Source organism: Lithobates pipiens, unplaced genomic scaffold (genome assembly GCF_037356315.1).
Source record: "Lithobates pipiens isolate NorthernLeopardFrog02 unplaced genomic scaffold, aLitPip1_a1.2 Scaffold_22, whole genome shotgun sequence".
NCBI classification, from domain to species: Eukaryota; Metazoa; Chordata; class Amphibia; order Anura; family Ranidae; genus Lithobates; species Lithobates pipiens.
The window spans coordinates 34614549-34627725 of record NW_027507784.1 but is presented as its reverse complement, the minus strand read 5'-3'; the positions used below and the strand labels follow the sequence as shown (position 1 = coordinate 34627725).

At 45.5% G+C, this 13177-nt stretch overlaps 1 protein-coding gene across 2 annotated transcripts in view; it reads left to right on the top strand.

Moving 5' to 3' along the window:
- The window catches only part of LOC143923543 (NACHT, LRR and PYD domains-containing protein 1a allele 5-like), a 51029-nt gene that overhangs the window by 29580 nt on the left and 8272 nt on the right, over positions 1–13177 (top strand). For both annotated transcript variants that reach the window (XM_077447300.1, XM_077447301.1), the window contains one exon: positions 11708–11855. In XM_077447300.1, the coding sequence (XP_077303426.1) occupies positions 11708–11855 (148 nt within the window). The remainder of the gene's footprint in view (positions 1–11707; positions 11856–13177) is intronic.

The window sequence follows — 13177 nt, the reverse complement described above, 5'->3', positions numbered from 1 at the left end:
TGAGTAATCACCCCCTAGCATTTCTGATCGTGGCCATCTTGAGTAAGGGCAGATCATTCATGTAGCATTTACTTCCTGGAGTCCATCTGCCTTTAGCTCAGGCATAAAAGCAGAAGGGTGAGCTTAGCTGGGAAAACTCCTCCTTCCCTTCTGAAGACTGATGGGATGTACGACATAATTTGCCTAGGCACGAATGCCAGGAAGTAACTGTCGAAATGTAAAAAAAATAGGTTAAAACAAGTGAATATGATTTACTTTCTTATTGATTTACTAATGCTAGCAGCATTAGAATTAAAAATAGTTGATGTTGGTTGGGAGAGTGAAGTTCCACTTTAATCATGAAAGCACATTTACCAATAGAGAAAATAACCTAACACTGGGCTGAGAACATTCGACCCGCCTGGGGAATAATATGAGGGATATGTTTGCACTGTGTACATCTATAGAAATTCCTGTACAAATGGCTGAATAGATGGGAGTTCAGCCAAGTGAACCTTTAGCTGCAGTGTGAAGTTAAAGATTTAGCAATGGTATTACAGTGGTACACGGGTGGCGATTTGGAGTGGTGACAGGTTCAAAAAATGCACCAACGTCCCTGAATGAACAGTATAGACAAAAGGGAGTTTTTTAGGTGCTAAATATATTGAAAAACCATATACCATTAAAAATCACTTTTTATTTATTATTATTATACAGGATTTATATAGCGCCGACAGTTTACGCGGCGCTTTACAACATTAGGGTAGACATTACAATATAATACAATTCAAGACAGGGGGAATCAGAGGACCCTGCTCGTTAGAGCTTACAATCTAGGAGGGAGGGTCAAGTTCTACAAAAGGGTAATAGCTGTGGGGGATGAGCTAATGGAGAAAATAGTGCAGTTTTTAGATGGAGGCAGGATAGGCTTCTCTGAAGAGGAAAGTATTCAGGGATCGCCTAAAAGTGGATAAATTTGGAGACAGTCTGACAGATTGGGGTAGTGAGTTCCAGAGGATGGGCGAGGCTCGAGAGAAGTCCCAGAGGTGGATATGGGAGGAAGTGATGAGGGAGCTAGAGAGCAGGAGGTCTTGGGAGGAACGAAGTGGGCGATTCAGTTGGTATGTTGAGACTAGGCTAGTGATGTAGCTGGGGGCAGAGTTGTGGATGGCTTTGTAAGTAAGTGCTAGTATTTTGAATTTAATTTGTTGGGCAAGTGGCAGCCAGTGGAGGGATTGGCAGAGAGGGGTAGCAGACACTGTGTGGTTTGTAAGGTGGATGAGTCTGGCAGCAGCATTCATGATGGACTGAAGGGGAGATAGTCTATATAAAGGTGAACCAATGAGGAGGGAGTTGCAGTAGTCAAGGCGAGAGATCACCAGGGAGTGAATCAGGAGCTTTGTGGTTTCATTGGTTAGAAAGGGACGTAGTTTAGAGGTGTTTCGGAGGTTGAGTCGGCAAGTTTTGGAAAGTGATTGGATGTGGGGCTGAAAGGAGAGTTCAGAGTCCAGGATAACACCTAGCACCCTGACATGTGGGGATGGGTGGATGGATAGATGGTTCTGCCATTACTCTTGACAGAGAAGTCAGGGGAAGAGGCACGTGGGGGAGGAAATATTATAAGTTCGGTTTTGGACAAGTTGAGTTTGTGGAGGTGTTGTGACATCCATATAGATATGTCTGTTAGTAAGTTGGTGATGCGGGAGGTGACTGATGAAGTGAGTTTAGGGGTGGAGAGATAGATTTGAGTGTCGTCAGTGTAGAAATGATATTGAAAGCCGTGAGTGGCTATCAGCTGACCCAGGGAAGAGGTGTAGATTGAAAATAAAAGAGGTCCAAGAACAGAACCTTGGGGGACTCCGAAAAAGAAGGGAATAGGAGTGGAGGAAGTAGAATTGTAAGTGACACTGAAGGTGTGTTGGGATAGGAAGGATGAGAGCCACTGAAGAGCGCAGTCACAGAGACCAAGGGAGTAAAGTTTTTTTTTTGAATGAATGAATGAAATACTTGTATAGCGCACAATGCGAACTGAATCGCCTCTAGGCGCTGTGGCGAGCTTTGATCATCTGCTAAAAGAGGAAGGTCTTGAGTTTTTTCCTAAAAGCCAGGTGATTTTCTTCCAGGCGGATGTTGATTGGTAGAGCATTCCATAGCCGAGGCCCTTGGACAGCGAATCTCCGATCACCCTTGGATTTATACCGGGCTTTGGGCACGAGGAGGAGGTTTTTGTTGGCTGATCGAAGACTGCGGTTTGGTGTGTAATGATTTATTTTCTCCATTAGGTATTGCGGAGCTTCTCTATGCACGCATTTGTGGGTGAGGCAAAGGGTCTTGAACGTGATCCGATTTTTTACGGTTAGCCAATGTAAGCTCCTCAGTGAAGGAGAAATGGATTCCCAGGTTTTTTTTCCTGTTATCAGCCTTGCCGCCGTGTTTTGGATCAGTTGTAATCGCGCAAGTTGATATTGTGGTAATCCTATGTAAAGCGAGTTTGCGTAGTCCAGTCGTGAATTAATGATTGTTCCAACTACCACTGCTTTGTCATTCTTTGGGATAAAAGGGATAAGTCTGCGAAGAATGCGCAGCAGATGGTGAGATCCACTGACTACAGATCCTATTTGCGCATCCATTGACATTTGTGCGTCTAAAATAACCCCGAGACTCTTCGCTTTGGTCTTTGGGGAGATAGTCTGCCCAAAGACGGTTGGTGGAGACCAGGAGGTTTTGGTTGCGGGCTTATGATTTGGGTGTAAGATAAGAAGCTCTGTCTTTGATTGGTTCAGCTGGAGGGAATTAGTGGTCATCCAGTCCTCTATTGATTTGAGGCAGTTTTCAAGTTGTTGTTGGTGATCTTTTTTTCCATTGATCCGGAAATAAAGTTGCGTCTCATCAGCGTAAGAGTGGAAGCAGAGATCTGAGCATCTGATGATTTGAAGGAGTGGGCGAATGTAAATGTTGAAGAGAACGGGTGACAACGGAGAGCCTTGAGGAACTCCGCAGTTGACTGCCCGAGTTTCGGAGAGGAATTTCCCTAGTTTCACTGTCTGTGACCGATTTCCTAGGAAGGACGCGAACCATTGGAGATCTATGTCTTGGACTCCGGCTACTTCTGTGAGGCGGACGAGTAGAGTATTGTGATCTACTGTATCAAACGCTGCACTTAGGTCTAGCAGTACGAGGAGACACGGCTCTCCGTCATCTGCTGCTTCGAGGGCGCCATCCCAAATCTTGAGGAGAGCTGTTTCTATTCCATGACCCGGGCGGAAGCCTGATTGCAGCGGGTCCAGGAGTTTGTGAGTATCCAGGTGAAGTTGTAGCTGATGTACTACAGCTTTCTCTATGATCTTAGAAATGGTGTTGAGACTTGTAATCGGCCTACGGTTGTTTGGATCCTGAGGGTCCAGGTTTGGTTTCTTGAGTAGAGGTTTGATGATGCCTTGTTTGAGGATGCTGGGAACAATCCCTTCGTGGAATGATTGGTTTATGAGGTGGGTTATGGTTGGAGCCACGATGTCGGAGCATTCTTTCAGTAGTTTTGTGGGGATGATGTCAATAGGTGAGGTACTGTCACGCAGTTTGTTAATGATGTTTTTTGCAGTGTCTACGGTAATTGGGGATAGTGAAAATTTTGGCGGTTGCGGTAAGTTGGTGCAGACATCCTCTTTATGTATTTGCTGGCTGAGGTTGGATGATTTCTTCTGACAAATTGTTTCCCTGATGGTTTTGACTTTATCGATGAAAAAATCCGACAGTTTGTCACAGTAATCCTGGGATTAGCTTTCTGGGGGTTCTAGGCACCCCGGATTCATTGATTGATTAACCAGTTTAAACAGTTCCCGTGGTTGGTTTGCAGCCGTCGAGATTGTATATGAGAAGTGGTCCTTTTTGGCTTTGAAGATTGCTTTCCGATAATTCTCTGTCAGACCTTTGTAGTTAAATAGGTTTTCCTCGGTGGGATTTCTTCTCCATGTTCTTTCCGCTCTTCTGCGTTCTTGCTTTAGTACAGAGAGGGAGCTATTAAACCATCCAGCATTTTTCTTTTTTGAGGCGGGGGGTGGTCAAACGTGAAAAAGGCAGCTGAAAGGTCCAGAAGTAGGAGTACAGAATAGTGTCCATTGGTTTTTGCAGTCAGTAGGTCATTTGTGAGTTTTAAAAAAGCAGTTTCTGTTGAGTGTTGAGGGCAAAATCCAGATTGAAGGGGATCGAGAAGGTTGTTTTTAATGAGGTAGTCACTCATTAAAGGTTGTTAAGATTGGTAGGGTCCAAGGACAGCTTTTTAAGTATGGAGGTGACCAGTGCATGTTTTAGAGCATTGGGGAAAATGCCAGAGGTGAGGGAGAGATTGAAGATGAAGATTCTGTTCCACCGTTTGGTAGCGCACATTTTGAGTCACGCTAACTCACTGAAAAATGTGGACATTAAAGGGTTAAGACATATAAAAACACAGGATATTGAGTGTTAGACAATGTTTACATTGGTACAGCTAGTATGGAGAAATGCCAGATATGGAAAAAGATATCTCATCATGCGGGTGCTAGTACATTTATCCCGACATGTTTCGGCTCCGTGGGCTTCCTCAAGGAATATACCTGAGCAGCACGACACACATCACTAAATATGTAGAGGAAACATACATTTAGGTCATAATATTTAGATTTCATGCTCATAAGGAAACTGTCAAAAGCACTGTCTGCCGGGGGCCGGTCACACAACCACTCACCCAAACTGGACTCCACGCAGCGCCAAAGACGGGTGCCCAAACCAATAAGGTATGACCCCAATGGGGCGCAAAGAGCAGCCAAAAAGAAATCTTATCTGGCCAACTACAAGATAAGAAAAATAATATTGCATTAATCAAAGGGTTAAGTGTGTTCCCTGGGAGTGCTTACTAACTGTGGGAGATGGTTTAATTGTAGAAAGTAGACACGTGCATTAGTTTTCGTCCAAATTTCAGGTATTTTCGTTATTGTTTTGACAAACGATAACGAAAGCACAGAATCCGAAAAACGAAAGATCCAACATAAATAAATGTTTTATTTTCTTTTTTGTTTTGACACAGTTCGATACAGATAGGAGATTCAAGGTGACTCTAAGGCCGCGTACACACGTGGCGGACTGTCTGGCCAACTTAGTCCGTCGGATTGTCCGTCATACTTTGGAATGAACGGACTTGCCCACACACGGCACTTTTTGAGCGGACTAATACGGCGGACTAAGTCCGCCATACTATCCGCCCTACTTTTGAAATGAACAGACTCGCCCACACATGCGGAGGAAAGTCCGCTCATTTCGAGCGCGTCTCCAGGTAGGCGGGGCCCGCGAAGGAGACGTCGCTGGTCCCGCCGCCTGGTATGGACTTAAAGGGGAACCCCAACGCCGAAAAAAAATTGGCGTGGGGGTCCCCCCCAAGTCCACAACAGACCCTTGTCCGAGCACGCTACCCGGCCGGCCAGGAAAGGGGGGCGAGCGAGGGCCCCCCCCTCCTGAGCCGTACCAGGCCGCGTGCCCTCAACATGGGGGGGTGCCTTGGGGAAGGGGGGGACCCCAAAGCACCTTGTCCCCATGTTGATGAGGACAAGGGCCTCTTCCCGACAACCCTGGCCGTTGGTTGTCGGGGTCTGCGGGCGGGGGGCTTATCGGAATCCGGGAGCCCCCTTTAATAAGGGGCCCCCGGATACCGGCCCCCCACCCTATGTGAATGAGTATGGGGTACAATGTACCCCTACCCATTCACCTGTGAAAAAAAGTACAAAAAAAACACAACACAGGGTTAAAATATTTTATTGCACAGCTCCGGGGGTCTTCCGTCTTCGGGGGTCTTCTCGCCGGACTCCTCCGCTATCTTCTTGTAGCTCTTTTGCTAGCGGAGGAGTCCGGCTTTCTTCCTCGCCGCCGGCCTCTTCTCCCGACTTCGGGGGTCTTGTCCCCCTCTTCGGTTCTTCTGCCGGGCCACCGCGCCTTCTTATAGCTCTTTTACAGGCGGTGGCCCGGTCTTCTGTCGCCGCCGTCGCCGCCTTCCGTTCTTCTTCTTCTTCTTCTTCTTCTTCTTCTTCTCCAGGAGATGTTGCCTCGACGCTCTCTCCGGCCAGAATGCCAGGGACGCGCTCCGCTGCCACTTATATAGGGACAATGGGGCGGTGTCACATGGCTTTATGTCACATGGGTTGGTCACATGGGTTGATGTCACATGGGGACTATGACATTATAAGGGGGCGGGGTCACCATGTGACCAACCCATGTGACATAACGCCATGTGACACCGCCCCATTGTCCCTATATAAGTGGCAGCGGAGCGCGTCCCTGGCATTCTGGCCGGAGAGAGCGTCGAGGCAACATCTCCTGGAGAAGAAGAAGAAGAAGAACGGAAGGCGGCAACGGCGGCGACAGAAGACCGGGCCACCGCCTGTAAAAGAGCTATAAGAAGATGCGGTGGCCCGGCAGAACAACCGAAGAGGGGGACAAGACCCCCGAAGTCGGGAGAAGAGGCCGGCGGCGAGGAAGAAAGCCGGACTCCTCCGCTAGCAAAAGAGCTACAAGAAGATAGCGGAGGAGTCCGGCGAGAAGACCCCCGAAGACGGAAGACCCCCGGAGCTGTGCAATAAAATATTTTAACCCTGTGTTGTGTTTTTTTTGTACTTTTTTTCACAGGTGAATGGGTAGGGGTACATTGTACCCCATACTCATTCACATAGGGTGGGGGGCCGGTATCCGGGGGGCCCCTTATTAAAGGGGGCTCCCGGATTCCGATAAGCCCCCCGCCCACAGACCCCGACAACCAACGGCCAGGGTTGTCGGGAAGAGGCCCTTGTCCTCATCAACATGGGGACAAGGTGCTTTGGGGTGGGGGGGCCGCGCGCCCCCCCATTCCCCAAGGCACCCCCCCATGTTGAGAGCACGTGGCCTGGTACGGCTCAGGAGGGGGGACGCTCGCTCGCCCCCCTTTCCTGGCCGGCCGGATAGCGTGCTCGGACAAGGGTCTGTTGTGGACTTGGGTGGGAGCCCCACGCCGATTTTTTTTCGGCGTTGGGGTTCCCCTTTAAGTCCATACCAGGTGGCGGGGCCCGCGACGTCTCCGTCGCGGGCCCCGCCTACCTGGATACCCGCTCGAAATGAGCGGACTTTTCTCCGGGCGGGAAAAGTCAGCTCATTTCAAAAGTAGGGCGGACTGGCACACACACGGGCGGACTGTCCGCTGAAATGCGAGTCCGACGGACAGTATTTCCAACATTTCGAAATACTTAGTCTTACAGACTGTCTGCTGAAAAAGTCCGCTGAAGCCCACACACGAGCGGACTGTCCGCTGAAATGTGTTTCGGCGGACTAAGTTGGGCAGACAGTCCGCCCGTGTGTACGCGGCCTTACAATAACAATATGTGTCTATTGAACTTGTATCATAACAGTCCATTTACACAGGGGCAACACGACATCCAGTGCAACTTTGGGAGACAACTTGGACACGACTTGAGTGTGATTCACAGCGCGACTTCCAACACGACTTTAATGTAAAAAAAAAAAGAGGCATGGGTTCCCCTATATGATTGCAGCATCATACAGTGAGTTTCGCTGCTCTGTCGAATCTTCTTTTTTCTAAACATTTGACAGACACCATAAGCCTTCAATGACAGATTCGACCTTAATTAATTTGGATTTTTGGACAAATGCAATTTTTTAACAAAAAACAAAATAAATAAAAACAAATTTCGGAAGAAACTAAATACATTTATTTTTTGGACGAAAACAAAATTCCAAAACAAAATATTTCAGTCTGCACATGTCTAGTAGAAAGACAGAGATCTGTGTTCCTGCTTAGCAGAAACACAAGATCTCTGTCTTCCTTACAAGCAGAACGGCGATCTGCCTTGTTTATATAGGCAGACCACCGCTCTGCCTCTCTCTGAACAATCACTGGGTTTTTGATTGGCTACGCTTGCGTGCGCCCCAGAGCTGAATAAAGGAATCAGGTATGTGATTTAGCGCTTAAGGGCCGTCCTGCTGCAGTATATTGTAGTTATATGTAGGTTAAGTGGTTAAAGTGTTGCTATACCCAGCCAGGACCTGCTTTCACTATATCTGGTCTCCCACAGTACACAGAACATGGAAATGTAATTATTTAAGTAAATATAAACTGCTAAATACCATTTCTCATCAGCAGTATATAGCAGTCTTGTGACTGGTTAAAGCATGTAGGAGGAGTTTTCATTCTCCTCTGACTGTCCTATGAGGCTGCATGACCCCTGACCCTCTGGCTGGACAGTGCTGATTGGCCCTGTGCTGATCACATGAACCCTCCCAAGAAAAGAAAAAAAAACTCTCTAGCATTACACACCAACACATTAACTCCTGCCAAATGCCATCTCCAGGTTGGAGCCACCACAATATAAAAAGGGGAATCTCCAGGTGACATCATTAAACATGTATGAACATGATCACTGGCTGGATAAGGATCTTGATACACAGTAGATGTTAGTTCCTTGTAGATGTCACTTTTCCAAGAGTCCATGTGCCGGTTTAAGACATCCCCAAGCCTGTTATTTACAGTCAGGTCCATAAATATTGGGACATCGACATAATTCTAACCTTTTTGGCTCTATACACCACCACAATGGATTTGAAATAAAACTAACAAGATGTGCTTTAACTGCAGAATTTCAGGTTTAATTTGAGGATATTTACATGCAAATCAGGTGAACGGTGTAGAAATGACAATAGTTTGTATATGTGCCTCACACTTTTTAAGGGACCAAAAGTAATGGGACAATTGGCTGCTCAGCTGTTCCGTGGCCAGGTGTGTGTTATTCCCTCATTATCCCATTTACAAGGAGCAGATAAAAGGTCCAGAGTTCATTTCAAGTGTGCTATTTGCATTTGGAATCTGTTGCTGTCAACTCTCAATATGAGATCCAAAGATGTCCCTATCAGTGAAGCAAGTCATCATTAGGCTGTTAAAAACAAAACAAACCCATCATAGAGATAGCAAAAACATTAGGTGTGGCCAAATCAACTGTTTGGAACATCCTTAAAAAGAAAGAATGCACCGGTGAGCTCAACAACACCAAAAGACCCGGAAAACAGCGGAAAACGACTGTGGTGGATGACGGAAGAATTCTTTCCCTGGTGAAGAAAACACCCTTCACAACAGTTGGCCAGATCAAGAACACTCTCCAAGAGGTAGGTGTTTGTGTGTCAAAGTCAACAATCAAGAGAAGACTTCACCAGAGTGAATACAGAGGGTTCATCATAAGATGTAAACCATTGGCGAGCCTCAAAAACAGGAAGGCCAGATTAGTGTTTGCCAAACATCATCTAAAAAAGCCTTCACAGTTCTGGAACAACATCCTATGGACAGATGAGACCAAGATCAACTTGTACCAGAGTGATGGGAAGAGAAGAGTATGGAGAAGGAAAGGAGCTGCTCATGATCCAAAGCATACCACCTCATCAGTGAAGCATGGTGGTGGTAGTGTCATGGAATGGGCATGTATGGCTGCCAATGGAACTGGTTCTCTTGTATTTATTCACAATTTGACTGCTGACAAAAGCAGCAGGATAAATTCTGAAGTGTTTCGGGCAATATTATCTGCTCATATTCAGCAAATTGCTTCAGAACTCATTGGACGGTGCTTCACAGTGCAGATGGATAATGACCCGAAGTATACTGTGAAAGCAACCAAAGAGTTTTTTAAGGGAAAGAAGTGGAATGTTATGAAATGGCCAAGTCAATCACCTGACCTGAATCCGATTGAGCATGCATTTCACTTGCTGAAGACAACACTGAAGGGAAAATGCCCCAAGAACAAGCAGGAACTGAAGACAGTTGCAGTAGAGGCCTGACAGAGCATCACCAGGGATGAAACCCAGCATCTGGTGAGGTCTATGCATTGCAGACTTCAGGCTGTAATTGACTGCAAAGGATTTGCAACCAAGTATTAAAAAGTGAAAGTTTGATGGATGATTGTTAATCTGTGCCTCCCAATTTTGGTCCCTTAAAAAGTGTGAGGCACATATACAAACTGTTGTCATTCCTACACCTTTCATCTGATTTGCATGTAAATACCCTCAAATTAAAGTGAAAAGTCTGCAGTTAAAGCACATCTTGTTTGTTTCATTTAATATCCATTGTGGTGGTGTATAGAGCCAAAACGATTAGAATTGTGTCAATGTCCCAATATTTATGGACCTGACTGTAAATCAGAACATCACTCAAAAGGGGAAGTTCCGCTTTCTTGTCTCCTCCCTCCCTGCTCTGACACTTTTGAAAACCTTTTCTATTTTTGAGGAGCGGGAACCTGCTCCCACTTCGGCCTGGATTACCTAGGCAATCTGAGTAATCCCTTCTTTGCACGCAGCCTTCTGGAACACATCACAGGTCCGAAATAACTGCGAGATCATTCACAAAGTGCACTGTGTAAATGACACTGACAGTGAAGGGGTTAACCATTAGGGGGCAGATAAGGGGTTACGTGTGTTCTGGGGAGTGTTTCAAACTGTGTGGGGGGAGGGGCTACGTGTGACACATCACTGATCACCGCTCCCGATCACAGGAAGCAGAGATTAGTGACACTTTTTCTTGTTTACATTAGCATCTCCCCGTTCTTCCTCCCCGTGAGACGATCGCAGGTATCCCTGCAGACATCGAGTCCACGGGACCCGCAACTGGACTCATGGAGCTTCCCCGATTATGTTAGTTTGCATATACATGCCATTCTGCCACACTATATCTGCGTGAGGCGGTTGGAAAGCAGTTAAGCAACCGGTGCATGCTCACTGTGCTTTCAGTGCACAGCGTGCCATCCATTAAGAGAGCTTTGCCGCGGCCGTGGCTCGGCTAATTAGATGGTCGCAGCCTGTGAAGCTAGAAGGAAGACCTGGTGATGATAGATGCCCTGCTAACAGTGGCAGAGTATTGCTAGAGGGCTTAGTTTTCAGGCAAGTCCTTCATAACATTCTCGTATGTGACACATACTAGCACATTATGACATTAACTTGCAGGGAGAAATTTTGTGGAATAAACTCTGGAACTACTGTACACCTTTTATGAGTTTAGAGCAAGAGTTCTATATAAAGCCGTGACCCCAAAATTGTGTTGTAGGTATTTATTGAACTCCTCAGTGTCTTTTAAAATGTAACTTGTACAGAAACTTCTGTCACCCCCCCAATACTGCTGGGTGTAAGCAGGTGTCAACATAACCTTAAGAGTCCATTCACACAGGGGCAACATGACTTCCAATGAGACCTTGGGAGGCAACTTGGACACGACTTGAGTATGAATCACAGCGTGACTTGAGGCAACTTACAAGGCAACTTGAAGTTGCTTCCAGGACAGGGGACTTTGCCAGTGGACAATCACATAATAATCAGCTCTGTGGGAGGGAGGGGTTTGCCTTACTTCCTGGAAAGTTGCTTCAGTTAAGACAGGAGATCCGACTTGGAGGCTACTTCCATTGAAATCAATGGGTACAAGTTGCCTATAAGTCGGATTGAAGTAGTACAGGAACCTTTTCTAAAGTCAGAGCTACTTCAGTAGTGTACATGAAGACGGCTCTCATTCACTTACATTGATTTTATCATGTTATGCGACTTGAGGCAACTTGGGACGACTTCAAGTCGGATCCAAAGTTACCCCTGTGTGAATGGACTCTTAGGTGACACACAGTCTTCCATGTTTGTGGTTATGTAATAATGTTAATAATGACCCCATAACAAGCTAAACATTTGATCTATTTTCTAGTTTTTGCAGTATGAACTGTACGAAGGTACAGACGATCTCCCCTTTATGGAAATCAATGTGGGTGGACGTGCATCATCGATTTCTCTAGAGTTGGCAATGACTAGAGATGAGGGTAAAACGTCTGTGTGGAAGGGAGAGCTGACAGGAGGTATTATATTATTAAGTGTTCTTGCATAGCAAGCCCACTTACTGTTATTTCACATATATATTATTATTATTATTATTATTATAGCCAAATTTACCACCCTAACTCCTCCCACAGCTTTTACACTACATAGACAGTAATATACCGAAACGTGCGGATTGTTCCCGATTGGTGTGCTATTACTTTGTGGAACATTTTGCCGAATGGTTCACGAAATATCGTCATTTTTGTGGTGAAATTGGTCCCATAGGAATGAATGACAAAATGTTCAAAACTAGAGTGGGAGGGGACAAAAGCTGACAACCCCATGATCAGCCAAAACATTATGACCCCCCCATGATCAGCCAAAACATTATGACCCCCCCATGATCAGCCAAAACATTATGACCCCCCCCATGATCAGCCAAAACATTATGACCACCCCATGAACAAAAAAGAAAAAATGTGAAAAAAAATTTTGAAAATAAAAACATTTTTTTGAAAAATAAATAAATATAATTTTTGGAAAAAAAAACATTTTTGAAAAAAAAACATTTTTGAAAATTAGTTCTACGTTGACTTCTATTGTATGCAGTACTGCATGTGGCTAGAGGTGGGGGGCGGGGTGTCGGAGACACTCTGAGAAACTCTCAGGAAACCGATCGGAAGCCGCTCGGATGCACTCGGAAAACACTCAGAGGCTCAGAAAGACTTCCGAGTGTTTTCAAGTGGCTCAGAGTGTCACCGGTGCCCTTGCACCTCCATATCATGGATTTTCCCGGTACCCCAAAGACAGAAAACAAAACAAATTTATAAAAAATATTAACATTTATTACAATGATATAACACCATTTTCACAAACCTTTTACATGTAAAATCATAACATTGCAAATGCTCCCTCTAACTCTGCTGGGGTATCAGAGCTTGGTGGTGGAGGTCTGACAGCACATGCAAGGAAACACAATGGCAGGCACTCACCATAGTTACATAGTTAATCAGGTTGAAAAAAGTCCATCCAGTTCAACCATAAAAAAATAAATAAATAAATAAATAAATAAAATAAAAAATATCGTACAATCCAATATACTCAATTATATACCCACAGTTGATCCAGAAAAAGAAGAAAAAAAAACCCCAGCAGAGCATGCTCAAATTTGCTACAGCAGGGGAAAAAATTCCTTCCTGCTCCCTAGAGAGGCAATCGGATTTCCCGGATCAACTTTACTTATAAATGTCAGTACTCCATTATATTAAGTACATTTAGGACAGAATCCAGGCCTTTCTTAAAGCAATCTACTGAGCTGACCAGAACCACCTCTGGAGGGAGTCTATTCCACATTTTCACA